This window comes from Psammomys obesus, unplaced genomic scaffold (genome assembly GCF_907164565.1).
Source record: "Psammomys obesus unplaced genomic scaffold, mPsaObe1.curated_primary_1811, whole genome shotgun sequence".
Taxonomy (NCBI): domain Eukaryota; kingdom Metazoa; phylum Chordata; class Mammalia; order Rodentia; family Muridae; genus Psammomys; species Psammomys obesus.
Window position 1 is genome coordinate 3,132,391 of NW_026596089.1, and position 21,982 is coordinate 3,154,372.

General features: G+C 38.4%; 1 protein-coding gene across 2 annotated transcripts in view; it reads left to right on the top strand.

Moving 5' to 3' along the window:
• Utrn (utrophin) overlaps positions 1 to 21,982 on the top strand; it is a 538,848-nt gene that overhangs the window by 212,327 nt on the left and 304,539 nt on the right. For both annotated transcript variants that reach the window (XM_055627734.1, XM_055627735.1), the window contains exons 36-43: positions 1,175 to 1,303; positions 1,908 to 2,078; positions 4,149 to 4,313; positions 4,897 to 5,034; positions 10,512 to 10,703; positions 11,736 to 11,908; positions 14,342 to 14,492; positions 15,753 to 15,928. In XM_055627734.1, the coding sequence (XP_055483709.1) occupies positions 1,175 to 1,303; positions 1,908 to 2,078; positions 4,149 to 4,313; positions 4,897 to 5,034; positions 10,512 to 10,703; positions 11,736 to 11,908; positions 14,342 to 14,492; positions 15,753 to 15,928 (1,295 nt within the window). The remainder of the gene's footprint in view (positions 1 to 1,174; positions 1,304 to 1,907; positions 2,079 to 4,148; positions 4,314 to 4,896; positions 5,035 to 10,511; positions 10,704 to 11,735; positions 11,909 to 14,341; positions 14,493 to 15,752; positions 15,929 to 21,982) is intronic.

Consider the following 21,982-nt stretch of genomic DNA (forward strand, 5'->3'; position numbering starts at 1 on the left):
AAATGATGGTATAATCATTTAGACCTGTGCCTGTGAAGTTTTTAATTACTACCTCACTGAAGTTACTTATAAACTCTAGTTTTTCTTTTTCTCATCTATAAAACTGTCATTATTATTATTTCTTGTATGATTTCATGATTAGTGACTGAAAATATGTAGTGTTATTATATAGCAATATGTTAAACATCCCATTTTTGACTGTTATGAACACTACACTTTCATAGTGTTTGCTGATGCTCCCCTACCAATGATAAACATAACATCCCCAATGTCTGAAGTGAGAGTTATCATTTATATCATTATTTTATTCTGAAACATATGATAGGACTTTATCTAACTCATATAATTCCCTAGTAGTGGATAGAGACAGATAAAAGAATAAATTATCTGTTTGGTTATTTTTTCTAATCAGTTAGGATATATAGGGCAAAGAAGGTCATGTGCTTAGGTCTTGATCGATCAGAGGTTTATATTCTAGTCCATGACCCATTACCTGTATAGCTTCAGGTAAATTCTACTGTATCATAAGATATATCACCACATTTCAATTTAGAGAATTGAATTGTAGAGAAAAAGGCATAGCCACAGCTGGCCTTGGCCTGTAATCCCAGCACTTAAGAGACCAAGACAGGAGTATCAAGGTTGACCTACATAGCAATGCCATGTCTCAAAACAAAACAAAACAAAACAAAACAAAACAAAACAAAACAACAAAAAGAAAACCAATCAACCAACCGAACAAACAAACAAAAAAACCCAGGACCCCCATTGCCTCTTAAAAGAATCAGGTCTGGTAGTGCAGGCGCGTAGTCTCAGCTACTTGTATGGCTGAGGCAGGAGGATAACAAGTTGAAAAGTCTGCTTGGGTTACATGGTAAATCTAAGGATAGCCTAGACAACTTAGTGAAACCCTATCTCAAAGTAAAAAGAGGGCAGGGGATGTATTCAGTTGTGCAGTGTGTTCAGTCTCTAGAACTGTAAATTAGTGGTCCCTCACTCCAAAAACCCAAACCCAAAACCAAACCAAGAAAAGTATGTAGCAAACACAATTGTTCATTGTTGAGTATAATTATGTGCCATACAACATGCTCTTTGATGGCCTTTTCAATCCCTTCTAAGAGCACCATATTAATATTTCATTTAATTTTGTCAGCACTATTTTATTCCTTTGTAGAACCATCAGAATCAGCTGGAGATATTTGATGGGCATGTCGCTCATATCAGTACCTGGCTTTATCAAGCTGAAGCTCTATTGGATGAAATTGAAAAGAAACCAGCAAGTAAACAGGAAGAAATCGTGAAGGTAGTCAGCCTCACATGTCCCATGGGATGATTTGTAGTCTCTGTTCTCTTGTGCTGTGTACTGTTAGTGGTGGGTGTGGCATTCTCATGCTGTTTACTTTTTAACATTTATCATGGTGGACAGAACCAAGATCGCCCATAGATATTTCTATGATCAGCACTTGCTCTGGTCAATGGTGCTGAGACCTCTTCCTAACAATCCCATATATTTATTTTAAAGACCTTTAGTTCATAGTAAGCATAACACCCATGTTTGGTTTTGTCTTTTCCTTTAGAATAATTCTCTCTCTGTGTGTGTGTCTCTCCTACTCTCCCTGTCTCTCTCTTTCTCTCCCACTTTCTCTGTCTCTTTCTCCCCCTCTCCCTTTCTCTCTTTGTCTCTCTTTCTCTCTCTCTGTCACTCTATTTCTGTTTTCTTCTCTCTCCCTCTGTCTGTCTCTCTTCCTCTCCATCTCTCTCTGTCTCTATCTATCTCCCTCTACCTCTTTCTGTCTCTATCTCCCTCCTTCCTCTCCCTCTGTCTCTTTCTCTCACCCTCTTTGTTTCTCTCTCCCTCTCCCTTCTCTCTGTCTTCTGTCTCTATCTATCTCTCCTTTTACCATCAGCGTTTACTGTCTGAACTGGATGATGCCAGCCTCCAGGTTGAGAATGTTCGTGAACAAGCAATCATCTTGATGAATGCACGTGGAAGCACCAGTAGGGAACTCGTGGAACCGAAGCTAGCTGAGCTGAACAGGAACTTTGAGAAGGTGTCGCAGCACATCAGAAGTTCCCAAGTGAGTATTTGCATTTTTATAGAATACTATTTCCCCATGGGTACATCTGTAAATGGTAGATAACTTTGTTTAGGCCTATTAATTTTTAAATGAATTTTAATAACTTTTTGGCAAAGCAATTGCTGTTACTTATATGTGATTTGTTTTGTTTTGTTTTTTGTGATTATTAATATAAGAAAATTTTATTTAGTAAATAACTCACTCAGGACAGGTTTCAGAGTCAGCTGACAGTTGGAACAGGAACAGAAATAACTTCCCAAGTTAGGTATGATTATCAATCCTAGATCTTGAACTCAATCCTTTTAATATATGTGTTCATAGAAATAGAAAACACATGTGAGTATGTGTATGTGTGTTTATATGTTGACAGATTTAAATGTTCTAAAAAACTCACAATGTGTAGTTCATGGAGAGACTTTCCGAAGTTACTAATTCAAAAAAGAAAAAAGGAGCTTTATCAATTAAAAGGAGGGTCATGAATAACAGCCATCTTCACCAAGTAGTGTCTATACTACTATGTTTTTATTTCTTCAACTTCCTGTGTATCTTCCCCATTCTTTCTTTTTTCATCTTTATTTTAAGAGGGGAGAGAGAGAAATATTTTACTGTAAGATTCTCAAGGCCTAGCACAGAGCAGCAGCTTGAGTAAATTTGAGGTGAAAACATTTTCACAGTTTACAGGGAGAAAACCCTGGACCTTAGATGCTCAGTATGCTAAGCCTTTAAGGATCTCAGCTGTGCTCATATGATGGCACTTGTAAAATATAGGTAATTTACCTCTTGACATTTATATATTGAAATGACAAAAAGACAATTTGTTTTATATGTGTACAAGAAACACACATATATTATCTAACTTTACTTTAATTTCAAACATTGGGTATAGTGGGCCAAATTTTCTTTCCATAAAAAACTCCAAAATTTTTTCATGACCAGGAATATAATTATTCATGATTTAAAAGAACACAGCAAGACCTTGCTTTAGCATTTGTCTTCTTTAATCTTGACTTTATCTCCTTATTGTCTGATTTAAGTCTATTTTATTCTTTTTAAAGATTCAAGAGAATTTTTTTGACTTTAAAAACTATGCGGAGAAGTGGGGTAAGAGAAAGAACAGAGAAAGAAATTTAGTATCATCCCCCAAATGACCTTTGCAAATCATTCTGTTGTATAACTATTTTTACTCATTGGTGCATGATACTAAAATATAAAAATTTTATATCATTTTGTACATGCTCCCTTGAAATGGATTTTAATGGTAAAATTCTATGGTCTGTTATGATTCCTAGGTTAATTTTATGAATATTGGGCCCTTGGGAATGTTGTGTTTGTTAAAATCGTCTTACTGGCTCATCTCTTACTATTCTGCTGGTATCAGATTTTAGAATTCATTGGCTTGTGGCAGAAGTTGTAAAAGGGCTGTTCCAGACAGTTTCAGTGTGGGCCAGTAAAGTTTTTACAGTTCATGTGTCTGTAGTCAGGATGTGTGAATGCTACTTTTGTCATATGTGGCTGATGCTAGATGTTACTTTTTTGTTGTTGTTGTTGTTGTTCATTTATTTTTTATTGAAATTGCTATTCTAACTTTCTTTTTTTTTTTTTTTCCAAATGTGATGTTTTGCTATATAGATGTGAAAATGTGGCATTTGAGATTACAATCTTCTTTGAGTTTGAGTATCAAAAAACCCAAGGGGAATTCTTTTTGGGGAGCATTTATGTGTAGTGTTCTCTAGGGTTCTTGCCCTGGGTGAGAACTGGCCATCATTTCTTTCATGTCTGTGGCAGGGTTGGCTTGAACATGGCCCTGTTTCCTATAGGGTATTCACAATGTCATCTGCCATACAGTACTCCAAGCAGCCATGGTCAACTGAGCACACTTCATGTCCTTGGCGCCAGGCTGAAAAATGAGTTATTCAAAGAAGTCCAGATTTTCAAACATCGTTGCTCTGTGATGAATGACATTAGCATTATTTCCCATAAATGGTGGTTCCTGCTGACCCCCGCCTCTCAGCATGAGTTAGGAAAATAAAGTCAGCAGTACACTCTCAGAGGCCTCTTTTTCTTCCCTAGATGCTGATAGGCCAGGACCCTTCTTCATCCTACCCATGCTTGGACCGTGCTGGAACTGTTGAAGCTGCAGGGCCTTTCTCTGACTTGGAAAGATTAGAAAACGACATAGAAAACATGTTGAAAGTTGTGGAAAAGCACTCGGACTCCAGCAATGATGAGGAAAAGGTGGGTGGTTTGCAGACTCTACTCTCTTTTTTTTTCTCTTTTAATAATGTGGATTTACTTACTTGACTCGCCACATGAAGAAATCCAGATGTGATTTGTGAGGGTTGTTGTCAAAGCTGTCAGGTGACTTATGCAGTGCTTGAATACAACCCAGTGTGATGACACATTCATCTAATCCCAGCACATGGGAGGCAGATGCAGAAAGAGTGGAAGTTCATGATTTTCTTTCTCTATATAGTAAGTACAAGGCTAGCCTGGACTACACGAAACCTTGTCTCAAGCAAACAAACAAACTAATAATAATAATAATAGTAAAGAATCATAGTGACTTACGTATACTTCCTACTTTCTTACTTATGACTGTCATTAGCTAAGGTGTGATAAGCTAGGTTTGGGATATTTTATTTTCAAATATAAATTACCTGAAGAAAATCAGGAGCAGTTATTCCATCCAGGCTAAAGCTTGAACCACACTGCCTTGTCTGTCTGTTTCAGTTTAGTTCTTACATGGAACAATGCAGAGTATTAAGTCTGTCTGTGCATTTTTATTTTCAATAATGTTTTTTCTTCTTTAAACATTCAGATGGATGAGGAGAGAGCCCAGATTGAGGAAGTTCTGCAAAGAGGGGAACATTTGTTACACGAACCTATGGAGGACAGTAAGAAAGAAAAGATCCGTTTGCAGTTGTTACTTTTGCATACACGTTACAACAAAATCAAGGTAAATGGGATGTCTTTTACCCTGTTGTGCCATCCTCGCCAGTGATACAGGCAGATCAGTCAGGAAGTTATGTTATTTTCTCCTCACTTTCTTCTTATGTCTGACTAATTACTGTTCTTTTGAGGGTTGGGGGTTGGACCCTATGCCTTGTGTATGCTGTTGACTATTTGGGAGTTTCATATCATGCACTCTGTCACTCAGTTCCTTGTCCTCTCATGCCTGTTCCCTCACCCTTGTGACCTGCCCCACAAAAGAAAAAGAAGACAAGTTTATTTTTGGTTGTGCATATACTCACTGGAGCATGGTCAAACTCGCAGTGGCCAGCCTGCTAAAGAAAATTGAGTCCTTCTCCACCTGCACTCCTGCCAGAGCCATTTTAAGAGTTCTCTTTGATGGCTTCCTTTTAGGCTGTTCCTTTGGGAGCTGGGGTTGCAGTAGAGGTGGGGGCTGTCACAGAAGCCTTCTATGTCTTCTTCTCAGCTGTGTCTGCAGTCACTGATAGCACTGCAAGAAGAAAGAGTAGCTTCCTTGTGGTGTTTTAAATGATGGCCTGAGGGTTCTGTTCTCCAGTAGTTCTTTCTTGAATCAACTTTATTTGATCACTTTGGAACTGAGTGTATTCCTGTGCCATGGCTTGCTGTCTCTGTCTGTAGGGGCCTTGTTGTATGATCCAAAATGAAGTTGCCATCTGCTTCCACCTTCCACATGTTTCCTTTCTTAGTCTTAAAAAGTAACCTGTCTGTCTAGAAGGAGAGAGCTTCAGTTCTATTCTCTGCTGTTTTCTTGTTTATCACATCATGTGAAGCAGGAATCACAACCATTAGGCTATGGACTGGGGATGCCTGTCTGGGAAGTGTGTATGTCACAAGCATGAGGACTTGAACTCAGTTCAGTCCCCAGAACCATGCAGGGATGCAGAGCATGGTGGCACAGTACTATAATCCCCAGGCTTTGTTGGCCAGAGAGTCTAGCCTAATGAGTGAGCTCCAGGCTGTGAGAAAGGGCCAATGAGAGTCCCTGTCTCAGCAGGCAGGTGGTGTTTCTCAGGGTGACATTCAGGCATATGTGCACTTGGATACATGTACATGTACACCTCGGAACACTTGCGTGGGTGTATGCACATACACACACAAACCCTCCTTGGTGGAATTAAACAACATGTAGGTTTCAAGTTGAATCTAACATCAGGTATTTACCATTTGATTGTTACGAAGTCATAGAAAACTGATGGCCCATGTGTGGAGGTTAGTGGACAAGTAGGTGGGTTTGTCTTTTCACCCTATAAATCTAGTGCATCAAAGTCATGCCGTCAGGGTTGGTGGCATGTGGCCTTACCCACTGACCCATCTCTGTATGTTGTTTTTTAATTGAGTATTGAAATTATTTGGAGAACTTAAAGAAACAAAGTCATAACAAGAACAACAACTAAAACAGAAACAGAAGTAGCCAAATCCATATCTAAGAGTAGTTAAACCCAGAATCCTTTAGGTTAGTCTAGGAGTGGCACATTTAAGAAATAAAGCTAAAAATGATAATGAAAAATTCATGAAAGTGTATATTGTATGCCGAACATTCTCTCCCATAATTCTCTGCCCACCCCTTTCCCCTTCTTACTCCCATCATCCCCCTTTGTTCCCCTAGAAGTTTCACTTGTACTTTTGTGTTAGAGATATAATATTCATGATGTCTAGGAACCACAAAGTAGAGACAACATATAGTATTTGACTTTCTGAGACTGGCTTAATTTGCTTAATATAGTTGTTACATTTTTTTTTTTTTGTTAACCATATAACTTCATCTTTTCTTATGGTTGAAAAATTCCAGTGTCCATTTTCTTTACCCATTCTTTTGTTGATGTACACCCAGTTTTATTATAATCGAGCTACTGTGCTGTAGGTTACTCTAATATGCATTCACAATTAGCAACCCAAGGACAGAACCTACTTTCTTTAGTAAAATATCTGTGAAATGGCCTTTTCCCATTTGTTGACTAGGGTATTACTCTGAAATATATATGCATTCTTGGTGCTTGGGAGATGACTGAGCAGGTAAACTGCTTGGTATGTAAGTACATGGACCTGTGTTTGGAACTTTAGCACTTTAGCTGGGTGAATTTGGCAGCCTACCTGTAATTCCAACCCATCAAGGAAGAAGATCCCCAGAGCAAGCTGATTAGCTAAACTAGTCATGTCAGCCAGTACTGGATTCAATTGAGATACTCTGCCTTAGCGACTTAGGTCAAGAATGATAGAGGAAGACTCCTGAGCTCAGTCTGCAGCTTCCACATGCATGCATACATATCTACGCTTGCAGACACATACACACATATACACATGCACGCAAGCAAGGAGGCATACACACACATATGCACACAAGCAAGCACACACGTACCCATGTTTGCACGCCAGACATAGAAATAAAAAAGAAAATATAGGTAGGGTCATTTAGATGATTCAGCTGTCACAGATGCTGGCTATGCAGCCCTGACAGCATAGCATCAATCCCGGAAACCCATAGTGGAAGGAGAGAACCGAATCTGAAAGTTGTGCTTTGACCTCCATACCTGTCAGTGATTTTGAATTCTATAACAATAGGATAGAGTCAATGCGTTATAAAATGCAGATGATAATCTTTCTTATAGCACAATAATAGTATTTTGTTGGGTTTTGTCTCTTAGTTATTTTTAATGTATGTGTAGCCACTCATGACTGCGGTTTTCCTTTAAGATTTTTAAAACCTCCTTTGCTTTCTGGAACATCTGTTTTCTTGAAAGAGTTGATGAATAGGAGTTCTATTCTATTTCAGTTTTTTTTTTCTACCCTAATGGGGCAATAACAACAAGTAGTAAACTATTCAGTTAAATTTTTCTCTGTGCGGCCTGTATTGTGGATGTGGGCCACCCCATGTAACATCATGTCTTCCCAGTACTCCCTGCATGTGACATGCTGGCTTTTTGTTTCTGTCCCTGGGCAGATGCCTGAGGAGGGTGTCTTCCCTATTGTTCATCACTTTATTTTTTTGGGGACAGAGCTTGATTGAATGTAAAGCTCAGAGTTTCTGCTGGGCAGACTGGCCAGACTGAGCATCTGGTATCTTCCTGTCTCCTATTGCCAACAAGGGGTGACAGGAGCATGTGGTGAAAGGATTCAAACTCCAGCTGAGCCATCTCCCTACTCCCCCCACACCCTAGTCCTCCCCTCGAGCCCTCCCCACTTCCACAAGTAGACTTCTTTAAAAATAAAATTATCCAGAAATAAAGTCTAGGTCAACCCCCTGAAGACATTTTTCCCCCGTAGGGCATTTTCACTGATCACCCTGGGAGGAAAAAATCAATCTGGAGAGTAGAAAGCACATTTTGAACTGCCAGGCTTTTGCAAAGAGTAGAAAGGGACAGAAAAGCCTGAGTTGATTAGTAGATGAGATCATCTTGATGGATGTATATTCTTTTTGTTTGTGTGCTTAACCCTGGATCTTTATTGACCTTGCAGAATAAAGGCTTGGTCTGAGACCCAAGAAGCAGACCAGGAGGGAGTCAACAGTTTCAAGTGGTAATGTCCAGTGATGTGAGGAGTATTGTAGAGATCAGTCCCCAAGTGTACCCAGGGCACTTGTGGAGCTTCAGCTGCTTTTGGTCTCTGAGAAACAGATCTGGTTAATGGCCAGAAAGCTGTAGCAGCGGGATGCTCTGAGGCCCTCAGTATGCATATACGTTCATTGGATTGCTTTCTTTATCCTTGATAATGAGGAAAGGGACGTGTGAGCCTTCTTTGTGTCCTTGCCCTGCCATGTTAGTCTCTTTTAAAAGACTTAAATATCATATATACATATATTTTTAGCTTTTGTAAAATATTTAGCATCTTTTTATTTAGAAGTGGCTCCAAGACTGAGGTATTGATTACTTCAACATTCTTTTATATTTGCTAGAACATAGAATTTTTCTTAAATGTGAGTGCATACCTAGAAATGCCTGTAGAATACGATATAAACATATATCATTAAAATAATATAATAATTATTAGAGATAATTTTAAATGGTCCCATTGATAAAGTCAGAAATCCGTAAGCTTGCGTCACACCTAGCTCTCTAGTAATGTCCAGTTGATGAGAATAGAAGCTACTCAGATTCTAGGTGGCAGTGCACAAAGGTTTTTTAATTCAACAGCAGGCTACTGTGTCAGTGATTTGTAGCCTGGCGTTTTAACTCACTTAGAGATCTTGAAAATAATTATAATCTCTTAGTGGGGAAACGTGTTTGTTATTACTACTATATCATCGAATTTACAGGTGAATCCTCTCATCTTAAAAATAAAGTATAGACGTGAACATTTTGGGCTGGGGCCGTGTCTCAGCTGGTAGAGTGCTTGCCTTCACGAATGAAGCCCCATGTTAAATCCTCAGCAACATGTGCACTGGGTGCAGTGGCACATTTTAATGGCTCTAGCATTCAGGAGATGGCAGCAGGGAGATCAGAGATTCAGGGCTATTCTTGGCTAAAGAGAGAGTAGAGACAGCCTGGTGTATATGAGACCCTGTCTTCAATGAAAACAGGGCATCTGGTAACTGGCTACTTGAAAGTAGTAGACAGCATTCATTAAAGTATATCTGTCAAATGAGTGAAGTATTTTAAGTCCTGAGGGGTAAAGTAGCCAAGACAGCGTTTTATTCTGAGTGGAGGATTCAGGATTTCTACAGTACAGCAAAGGAGGTCTGAGTCCAGCCTCTCAGGACCCAGTAGCCTTTGTCAGGTGTCTGTGCTCAGCAACACCGTTGCAAAGTTAGATCAATATTATTTCAGTCAAAACCCTCATGGCATTTCTTAACTAATAAATTCACTAATAATCCATCCATCAGTCAATGAGATGTGGTCTTATTCTGTTGTTTTCACTGACTTTGAACCAAGAGGTCCTCCTATCTCAGCCTCACAGGGAATAAGACGTACAGGCATGTGCTACCATATCCATTGAGTATGTTTTGAAAATATGTTCAGCTTTAGTTTTGAGCACTGTGACCTACAAGAATTTACTCTAATGGTGGTATTGTAGAAGAATGATACAGTAATGATGTGAAAATAGTGTGTTTCAGGTAGAATTTACGATTGACAACATATCTGTGTCTGTTTAAGACGCAGTTGTGCTTTAGGTGACAGGGTCAGTGTTACTTTATGTGTGATGTGTAGCATCGGCCTGCACATGAAAGCCGAAACATTTTGTTGAGTTTCTGTAGCAATGAAGGTTAAACTTTGAAAATTATATTGAATAATGTTATTTTACAAGATTTATTAATTTTATGATATTTTATGTATGTACATAGTGTATTTTGATCATATTTACCTTATTTATGGTTCTTAAAACTTTGGTTGATATTCTTGAATGCTACCATAAAACAGTCTAGTTTTTTTTTTTTTTTATCTAATTTGTGGTTACTTTTATGGGGAGATTTTAAGACACCTGCATTATTTTTTTGAATGTTTTCTGTAGGCAGTCCCTATCCAGAAGAGAAAAACAATTCCATCGTCTCCTGGAATTACATCATCAGTCCTCCCTGAAGATTATCTGGTTGAAATTAATAAAATTTTACTTATTATGGACAGCCTTGAAACATCACTTAATATTCCTGAGCACAGCACCACTGTCCACGGAGACTTCTCTTTCCAGGAGGACTCTCTGAAGGTAAAAGTCCAGTGCTGAACTTCAGGAGCTGCGGGTAATAGAAAAAGTGCAGATGCAATGCAAGGATCCCTTCTTTCTCTCTCTCTTTCTCTCCCCTCTGGATTTGACTTCTTCCCTCTTTTCCTACCTCCCGCGGTCCCATTCTTCCTCTGTCCCATTCTCTCTTCCTCCCTTCCATCCTCTCTCTGCTTTTTAAAGACAGGCCCTCCTTGGATAGCCCAGGCTGTGTTGATACTCACATTCCCCTCCCTTTGCTTGTCAAGAGCTGGGATGACAGGTGTGAACCGCCATGCTGAGATGGAAAGTTGCTGTTGTATTTACTTATATGATATAAATCTTTGCTTTGCTTCATATTAGTGATAAACTATATAAATAGTGAAACCTTACTGTGTTCACTGGTGGGATACAGCAAATTTTTTCAATTTAAAAAGTATAGGTCTGGACTTTTATGAATGCACATTTATTTGTAACAGCAGAGCTCTTATTTTAATCTCATGTAAATTTGATTGTCATTTGTGACAAATGATGTCAGGTCATCCATATTGATTTAAGATTGGCTAGATACCCAGGTGTGGAATTGCATATTGATTGCAAGTTAAAAGTTTTAAATTTTTTGAAAGTTTTTCCCAAGTATTTGGTTGTACTTCTATATAAAGCCATAATAAAAGTCTCTGATAGATTTGACATGTTTGATGGATTTGATAATTCATTTTCTCAGTGATTAGGTGATTACGCTTGTAAAACTATGATTCTAGAGGTAAGCATTTTCTTACCTACAGACAGTGTTTTCATAGCTTTTCTGTACTGTCCCTTGAAGCCAGTCCGAACATCTTTTCCATGCATCATTGTCATGGTATTCCTCACATTTTGAAACTATAAGATTTTATATAGAAAAGTCCCCAGTTTGCACATGCAGCGATAATTAGCCTTACTCTTGTTTTAAATGATTGCTATGCATGTGAACCTTTACCTGTGATTCTGTTGTTTTCTTAGTTTACTGAGTTCTGCTTTTGTATGATGATATGCTTGCAGAATATCAAGGATCAGCTGGACAAACTTGGAGAGCAGATTGCAGTTGTTCATGAGAAGCAGCCAGATGTCATCCTTGAAGCCTCTGGTCCTGAAGCCATTCAGATCAAGGACATGCTCACTCAACTGAATGCAAAATGGGACAGACTGAACAGAATGTACAGTGACCAGAAAGGGTATGTGTGAGTTAAATGAATATTTGACTTTAAGTAACGTAAGTACAAGTTCATGGGTCATTGAAACGAGTCCATGTGTACAATAGGACCACAGAAAACATTTTCTACATATTTCTAATATGACCTGTTAAAAAATAGAGATGAGGTTTATTTTTTAAAGAGAAATGTGACTACACAAACATTAACAACATAATATCTTAGTAAAATGGGAATACCTTTAGTTTTTAGCATAAAAATAGACTTTTTTTAATTTGAAAGGATTTTATTAATGTTCCTTTCTCTTACATGCCATGATTAATGTGAACAAAGAGCAGAAGCAGCTTCAGATAATTGGAATCCATATATAACCACAACACTTTCTTTTTTCTTTATAACCTTCTGCTTAATGGAATGTTTTGGAGGTTTTTCTTAGTAGACTTTGAGCAGGGTCCTGTGACTAGGAGTAAAGAAAAATGAGTGTGATTTTTTTTTTCCCAGTAGCTGTGAAAGTAGAGAAATGTAAACACAACATGAACTAGCCCAAATGAAAGTACTGTGTAATGGAGAAGTTAGCACTGACTAATAATACATTGGAAATATTTAGATACAAAAACAAGGTATCATTGTAAAATTTTTTTTTTTTTTTTACTCTGTAATTTATGTGACTGCTCAATCATTAAAGCTATAGACCTTAATGACCTTTGTTGCTATGAAGATTTCTAAAATGTTCTCTGTGTAGTTAGGGACCATCCTTATGTGAATCCCTAAACATATTTTTTGTTAGAATTGGCATAGTAGTTACTTTCATGGTTGCTGATACAAATACTTGGTCAAAGCAACTTAAAGAAGGAAAGGCTGTTCTGGCTTATGGTTTTAGGGAATACAGTTCTTTGACAGGAAATACATGGCTGCAGGAGAAGGAGGCTGGCTGGTCACATTATGTCAGCAATCAGGAAGTGGAGAAAGAACAGAAAGTTGGGTAAAGTAAAATCCCAAAGCCTTCCTCCAGTGAGGTTGTCTTCTAATGGTTCTCCAGCCTAATGGTTCCCAAACAGCCCCACCAGCTGGCGGCCATGTGTTCACACGCATGAGCCTATTTCATATTCACACTGGTTATTAGATGAAGTCAATTAAAACAAGTAAATATGTGGAAACTCTGTATTATAACCTGAGCTTGGCTACTATACCCTGCCAGTGGTATTTATAGACACACCCTTCCTTTCGAACTCTGGCTAACATGGACAGGAATATTTCACCAATATTACAGTGTGGTTCATCTTTTAAACCAAGGGATTGCTACTTAACAGTTCAAAATATTTTTCTACCTTGAAGATGGTATTTGTAGTTTTGTTTATTGTGTAAGTATTTGTACGTCGCTTAAACTTGTGTGTACCCTTTGATGTACAGCAAATTTGGTTTCATAAAATTGTATCTTACAGTTGTTTCCTTTTTGATGGCATAAAATTAACAAAACTTACATATCCGTTTCTTACATTTCCTGTGTGTGAGGAAATAATAATATGTGTTCGGAAAACAGTCTTAGTTGCTTGATTTAAAATTCCCACTTATTGAGCTGTCGGAATTTGAATTGGGCGTGTACTGTGTATTCAGGCCACATCTCAGTAGCTCCACCCTTAGTACCGTGAGTGCTGTGCACACTCCTCTATTCTTCACGTGACCTTTAGGCAACTGTTTGTGCTCCTCCAGTTAAACAATTTCTCTGTTTTGCCTCATCATTCGTAAACAAATGACCAATTTTCCCCAATAACTTTTCATTGTCCTTACTGTTAGTAAGAATGTCATAATTTAAAATTATGTTATTTTGTATTGATTTAGTTCTGCTAATTATGCTTTACTGTACCTTTCATTTTAGCTAAATACCATAGTTTCATTTTTAAGTTGTGGATTTTTTTTTCACCCAGTATGAAAAATTTTCCTTAAATGTTCTAGAGTAATTATTCTTTTCTTGTACTATATTTTAACTTGTTTTTGCTTTGTTTTAACTTGAAATAAAGCCTTCTATCAGTAAAGCTTTCTAAGAGACTAGAATAATCAATCATGTTTTTATGTTTCATGGTACTTAAATGGTAAGGGTATAAAATTGGATTGATTAATGTGCCTACAATTGATCAGAAGTGGCTGTGTAATTCAGAGAAGGTAAAACAAAATCTTTTTAAAAAGCAGAAAGAATGGGCAGGGAGGAGGCAGATAAATTCGTGGGGTGGAAGTCAACACTGTTTTGTATTTGGCACGAGGTTCATATCTCAAAAAAGGAATTAGTAAATACAACCTACCGTGAAAATGAGTTTTGTTAAGCCTGAGGCTGTGATTTCACTCAATTTGAACTCCCGTTAAAATGAGATTTGAGTGTTTGAATAATTATTTTGAAAGAAAAGTTGCTTCCAGGTTGTTCTGCAAAGCTCGAAGCTCTTCTGATTCTTTCTTGTGCCCCAGGTCTTTTGGCAGGGCTGTGGAGGAATGGAGGCAGTTCCATCACGATCTTGATGACCTCACACAGTGGATATCTGAAGCTGAACACCTGCTGATAGACTCTTGTGCTCCAGATGGCGGCCTGGACATGGAGAAAGCCAGGACCCGGCAGCTGGTGAGCGCTTCTTAGCCCAGGAAGCTTGCAGGCTGGTTTAGATGCAGTTGCTGATAGACATTACAGAGGTTGGAACCATGTCTATTGATTTTTCACATATACAAATATCACTGTAGTTTTTGTTCTACATCTAGTTCCCAGTTTTAAAATTCTGTGAAACACTAGCTACTATGTAGTTTTTAATCCAGATTTTAGAGAAGTTACAAAGAAAGAAGGCACCTTTAAACCACTAATGTGAGAAACAGATGTCTTTTAAAATATTTCAAAGACATTTCTCTTCTGGAAATTTTATATTCAGAGTAATTAAAAAATTGTATTTAAGACTAAATCAAAGGCAGAAAAATATATGCGCCCTCACCTCACCTCTGCTTTGTGTCTCTAAACACTTAGGCACCCCATTGTTCTATTTTTGAATTATTGAAAATGTCATCAAAGTATATTATCCTTGATGGACAAGGTGAGCCTCTTGTAGGACTCAGCTTTGCAACCAGCAGAGTCAGCCCTGCCAACATAATAGATCACTGAGGAGAGTAATGGAGCAAACGGAGGTTCAGATTTCCATTGCCGAAAGTACTTCTTGTTGCACTACATTTTAAAAATGTATTTCCTATAGACAGTTCATGGGGAGTCAAAAACAATGCGTCCTTCTTGCTTATCAACATGATAATGCATCTTTTGAAGTTTTGAGTTACAGATAAATATTTAGATTCAACTTTAAAGTAGCCTACAACCCGATCCTTTAAAATTTTTCTGACTGAGGCAGCATCTCAATAAAATGCACATTGAAAATTTTTATAAATGGCTTGATATAAAGATTTAGTGGTCAGATATTTGTGTGTGTGTGTGTTTGTGTGTATCTGTGTGTCTGAGCGTGCAAGCACATGGATTACAAGCTGCTTTTATGTATTCCTTTGGAAGAAGATGGGCAGTTCCCCACTTTGACCAAATGTGCTTGATGCTCCTGTTTGGAAGTAAACAACTGATACTTGTTTCTTGTTACTAAGGCATCCTATGTGAGTGTATTCTGTCTGATTATACATGAGGATGGGTTCAGTTTCCAGAGAGCCTTCATTTCCATGTGTCCCTGGAAATGTAATTAAATTATTTAAAAAGGCATTCTCATATGTTTATTCACATAAACAGCTCTCCCATAAATTTGTTTCTATAGCTGTTAAGTTGATGCTGCAATATGGCATGCGCTGAAGAGATCTGAACAGTTTGATTTAGTGGTGGAAATTTATAATGTTTAATCTGTCATAGGAACTGGAAGAGGGCCTCAGCAGCCACCAGCCCAATGTCATAGCTGTAAACCAGAAGGGGGAGAGCATTGTGCAGAGACTCCCCGCCTCAGATGCAAGCTTCCTGAAGGATAAGCTGGCAGATTTAAACCAGCGCTGGAGCGCCCTTGTAGCAGAGGTGAAGGATCGGCAGCCCAGGTGATGATTTAGTTCTTGACATTTAAGCAGAGGGGTGAATATTTCATGTAAAGTACATACAATCTGATCTAATACCAGGTTATAAACCCTAGTGACATTTAAGACTTCCACTGTCCATGTTTCTTATGACTGTTTTTAGGTGTCTAGAAAGCTCACTGTTCTGTTTAGATGTCCTATGCATAAAACTTTCTTTGAGGCTGGGGTGATGGCTCAGTCAATAAAGTACCTGTCATGCAAGCATGGAGACCCTAACTTAGATCTTTGGCACCCAAGGGTAATGCTTGTGATGGTCCTTGTTGCAAAGAGAGGTTTCTTTGAGGAGGGATCAGAATTAGACTTCTCTGGGGGAGTAAGTATAAACATTTAGACTGTGCTTGTGAATTGTGTTGATTTAGTTAAGTGGCAGTTGTAAGTTCACAGTCAAGATCCATGACTTTCCTAGCCTTCGGTAGTTGGCTAGGTTTCCATTTTATTGAGTGGGCCTCAAGTCCAGTTAGAGAGCTGTTGGTCACACAAAGGTGTTGTGCCACTCTTGCATCTTAAGGGGTATTGTGCTGTGCTGGTCACCACAGCTCTTCTGATTACTGTTTCCCCTCTACAGAAGAAAGCTATAATGGCATATGGTCTCCTGAGGATTAAATGAGACAGTATTTGAAAATGTTTGTATTAACTTTTTATTGTGAACATTTAAAATATCAGTTTCTTAAGTACTTTCTCTTGAACTTATTCTCTCGGGATGTTACTGCTTTACATTGCCAATGGTCAATTAGTTTAATCAATTTCATCACTATTCTCTAGTACTGGGCGTTCACATGTCACAAAGAACTCGAACTGAGAAGATAAAGTTTAAAGGGGAAAGCAGTGTGATTAAAGCAGACACCCACATGACACGGGCAGGAGTGATGGGCCGTGGGATTTGGTATTAACGAAGGGCCCTGCAGCTGAGTTTTCAGTCCTTTATAACCATTTTCCAAAAATTCTTTTTAGGGTGAGCCTTTGCGGCAGCTTGCTTTGTGCTGTACTAACACATAACCCAGATACTTAGAAAGGGAGAGTGCTTGTTGTGGGCCACAGTTTTACAGGTGTCAGTCTGCGAGTGTTAGCCCCACTGCTTTGGCTTTGCTGTGGGACATCACGGTAGGGGTGCCTGGTACAGCAGATGTCTTGCTCTACCTTCTGGGGCCTTCTGGAGGATTTCAGATTAAACTATGGTAACCCTCTTGAGAAAACATGTTGAACTGGGGGGTGTGAATACCACAGCTGTGGCAGTGTGAGAGATGTGCAGGGGAGGAGACCGAAAGAAGGACTCAGTGTGGCGAAGGGAGGTGCTTCTGAACTTATGAGCCATGCTCATGAAATGGCATGGACCAGCCTCTGACTATTTAGTTTTCTTTGAGAAAACATACCTGCCACTGGCAAGATAGTAACAACTGCTCCATACACAACCCTCGATTTTCCAGCGGGCTCATCTGTGGAGTGTGCTGGCCATTCCTCCCCAAGTGGCAAGATGACTTCCATGCATGTTTCACTCAGGTTTTAGAAGTGAAAGGAATAATGAAGCTCTTTCTCAGCCTCCTGTGTTTTCCCTAAAGCAATATTTGTTTGCGCAAATTCATTGAACTTCGCTTCTGTTCTCTAACCTGTTTGTATTTGGAACTCCTAGAGGTTCAGAGTCACTGAGAATTACCACACTGTTCAGCTTGTTTTTTTTGTTTGTTTGTTTGTTTGTTTTTGTATTGAATGCTTGCAGGTAAATTTGGACAGTTTTATCTTTGGTGCTATTCCTCAATAAACAATTCTTATCCAGTGTTTGACCAGAAATTTAGAATTTGTTCCTGCTCTTAGACATAACAAAGTGTACATTATATTAGTTAGTTTATAGGTGAAAATTTTGGTTGACTCAAATTCGTCTTATTAAAACTTCTTGATAATCCTTTTTATAGTTTTACATTTACAGCATGAAATTAGTCATGATTATGAAACACTGGCAATTTAATTTTCAATGTTTCTGAAACTAAAGGACTATACAAGTATTTTGTGTGTTTCTGAAGTTCTTTGGGTAAATTTTTTATGTATTTTATTTGTGATTTCAATCACCCATCATTAGTGCCTCATTTGTTTTTTTTTCTTAAAGTTGCATTTTCTTCTTTTTTTAAAAAATAAGTTATATTTTTAAGCAATTTTCATAGATTTAAAAAGTATTAAAATAGTGTTAAGTATTATACCTTTCTAATATGACTGCTATTCTTATGTAATATTAATATATAATATTATAATATATGTAATATATTACATAAACATTTTGTTGGATATATTACATCATTTTATGCTTTTTATGGTAAAAAAAAATAAAAGGTAGCATGAAAATGTGAATTCCCATTAGGGATGGCACAGTGTAATTCATTTAAAATGTTGTACGCAGTTTTCAATCAGCATCTGATTGCAGTGGCTCAAATATAATGATTCCACTAAGACTTGACATCTTTCAAACTCTTTTTGAAAAAATCTACAGTCTTCTCTGTCATCTGGGCTCTGAGTATATTTCGCCTTCGGACAGGTGGCTGGTATCCCTGGAGGTGATTAAAAAGATCCAAGTGTAGTGCTCCGGTTCTGTGTCCATCTCACTGTTTCATTTGCACCCTTTAGACCTTGGGTGGATTTTCCCTTGAGCTTCTTTTTATAATGTGACACCCTGTGTATGTATTCTACTTATCTTAAAGAACTAATCAAGCATATGTATATATATTTCTCTAATACTTGTAGATTTCAATTCTCAATACTTTCCTCATTTATATTTTTCCTCATAGAATAGACTAATACCTGCCACCATAGATAAATAAAATAAAAAAAGGATATATTTCAGTCTCCATGGAGAACTCAGAGATAATTATACATTTTTCCTTATTAATTTGCCATTAATTTTTATTTTTTTTATTTTTATTAATTACACTTTATTCATTTTGTATCCCCCCATAAGCCCCTCCCTCCTCCCCTCCTGATCCCACCCTCCCTCCCCTTTCTGCATGCATGCCACTCCCCAAGTCCACTGATAGGGGAGGTTCTCCTCTCCTTTCTGATCTTAGTCTATCAGTTCTCATCAAAAGTGGCTGCATTGTCCTCTTCTGTGGCCTGGTAAGGCTGCTCCCCCCTCAGGGGGAGGTGATCAAAGAGCAGGCCAATCAGATTATGTCAGAGGCAGTCCTTCTTTCCATTACTATGTAACCCACTTGGACACTGAACTGCCATGGGCTACATCTGTGCAGGGGTTCTAGGTTATCTCCACGCATGGTACTTGGTTGGAGTATGAGTCTCTGGGAAGACCCCTGTGTTCAAATTATCTTGTTCTGTTGCTCTGCTGTGGAGTTCCCGTCCCCTCCAGCTCTTACTATTTCCCACTTCTTACGTAAAATTCCATTCACTCTGCCCATCAGTTGTCCATCAGGCTCAGCATCTGCTTTGACAGTCTATACTGCAGAGGCTTTCAGAGGCCCTTTGTGGCAGGTTCCAAGGTTGTTTCCTGTTTTCTTCTGGCTCTCAGAGGCCCTCTGTAGCAGATTCCGAGATTGTTTCCTGTTTTCTTTTTCTTCTGATGTCCATCCTCTTTGCCTTTCAGGATGGGGATTGAACATTTTAGTTAGGGTCCTCTCTTTTACGTAGTTTGTTTAGATGTACAGATTTTAGTGGGTTTATTCTATGTTGTATGTTTATATGAGTGAGTATATACCGTGCGTGTCTTTTTGCTTCTGGGACAACTGACTCAGGGTGATCCTTTCCAGGTCCCACCATTTACATGCAAATATCATGATTTCCTTATTTTTCATTGCTGAGTAATACTCCATTGTATAGATGTACCACAGTTTCTGCATCCATTCTTCAGTTGAGGGGCATCTGGGTTGTTTCCAGCTTCTGGCTATTACAAATAAAGCTGCTACAAACATGGTTGAGCAAATGTCCTTTTTGTGTACTTGAGCCTCTTTTGGGTATATGCCTAGGAGTGGTATGGCTGGATCTTGAGGAAGCGCTATTCCTAGTTGTCTGAGAAGGCGCCAGATTGACTTCCAGAGTGGTTGTACCAGTTTACATTCCCACCAGCAATGGAGAAGGGTTCCCTTCTCCACAACCTCTCCAGCATGTGTTGTCCCTTGAGTTTTTCATCTTGGCCATTCTGATGGGTGTAAGATGAAATCTCAGGGTCATTTTGATTTGCATTTCCCTAATGGCTAATGAGGTTGAGCATTTCTTTAAGTGCTTCTCTGCCATTCGATATTTCTCTACAGAGAATTCTCTCTTTAGCTCTGTTCCCCATTTTTTAAGTGGATTACTTGGTTTGTTGCTTTTCAGCTTGTTTAGTTCATATCTAATATATATAATTAGATATGAGTCCTCTGTCAGATAAAGGGTTGGTGATGATTCTTTCCCAATCTGTAGGCAGTCGCTTTGTTTTGATGACGGTGTCCTTTGCTTTACAGAAGCTTTTCAGTTTCATGAGGTCCCATTTATTGATTGTTGCTCTTAGAGCCTGTGCTGTTGGTGTTCTGTTCAGGAAGTTTTCTCCTGTACCAATGAGTTCTAGGGTATTCCCCACTTTTTTTTCTAGCCGATTTAATGTGTCTGGTTTTATGTTGAGGTCTTTGATCCACTTGGACTTCAGTTTTGTGCAGGGTGATAAGTATGGATCTATTTTCATTTTTCTACATGTAGACATCCAGTTGGACCAGCACCATTTGTTGAAGATGCTATCTTTTTTCCATTGTATGGTTTTGGCTTCTTTGTCAAAGGTCAGGTGTCCGTAAGTGTGTGGGTTTATTTCTGGGTCCTCTGTTTGGTTCCATTGATCCACCATTCTGTTTCTATTCCAGTACCATGCAGTTTTTATAACTGTTGCTCTATAGTACAGCTTGAGATCAGGGATGGAGATACCTCCAGAAGATCTTTTATTGTAGAGGATTGTTTTAGCAATTCTCCGTTTCTTGTTATTCCATATGAAGTTGAGAATTTTTCTTTCCAGGTCTGTAAAGAATTGTGTGGGCAATTTGATGGGAATTGCATTAAATCTGTAGATTGCTTTTGGTAAGATGGCCATTTTTACTATGTTAATCCTACCAAGCCATGAGCATGGGAGATCTTTCCATCTTCTCATATCTTCCTCTAATTCTTTCTTCAGAGACTTGAAATTTTTTTTTATACAAGTCTTTGACTTGCTTGGTTAGGGTTACACCAAGGTACTTTATGTCATTTGTGGGTATTGTGAATGGTGTTGTTTCTCTAATTTCTTTCTCAGCCCTTTTGTCTTTTGTACACAGGAGTGCTACTGATTTTTTTGAGTTAATTTTGTATCTGGCCACTTTGCTGAAGGTGTTTATCAGCTGTAGGAGTTCCCTGGTAGAGTTTTTGGGGTCACTCACGTATACTATCATATCATCTGCAAATAGTGATGCTTTGACTTCTTCCTTTCCCATCTGTATCCCCTTGATCTCCTTCAACTGTCTTATTGCTCTAGCAAGGACTTCCAGCAGTATGTTGAAGAGATATGGAGACAGTGGGCAGCCTTGTCTTGTCCCTGATTTCAGTGGGATTGCTTTAAGTTTCTCTCCATTCAGTTTGATGTTGGCTATAGGCTTGCTGTATATCGCCTTTACTATGTTTAGATATGTGCCTTATATCCCTGATCTCTCCAGTACTTTAAACATGAATGGATGTTGGATTTTCTCAAATGCTTTTTCAGCATCTAGGGAGATTATCATGTGGTTTTTTTCTTTCAGTTTGTTAATATGGTGGATCACATTGATGGATTTCCATATATTGAACCACCCCTGCATACCAGGGATGAAGCCTACTTGGTCATAGTGGATAATATCTTTGATGTGTTCTTGGATTCGGTTTGCAAGTATTTTGTTAAGTATTTTTGCATCAATGTTCATAAGGGAGATTGGCCTGAAATTCTCTTTCTTTGTTGAGTCTTTGTGAGGTTTAGGTACCAAGGTGACTGTAGCTTCATAGAATGAGTTTGGTAATGTTCCTTTTGTTTCTATTTTGTGGAATAGTTTGAAGAGA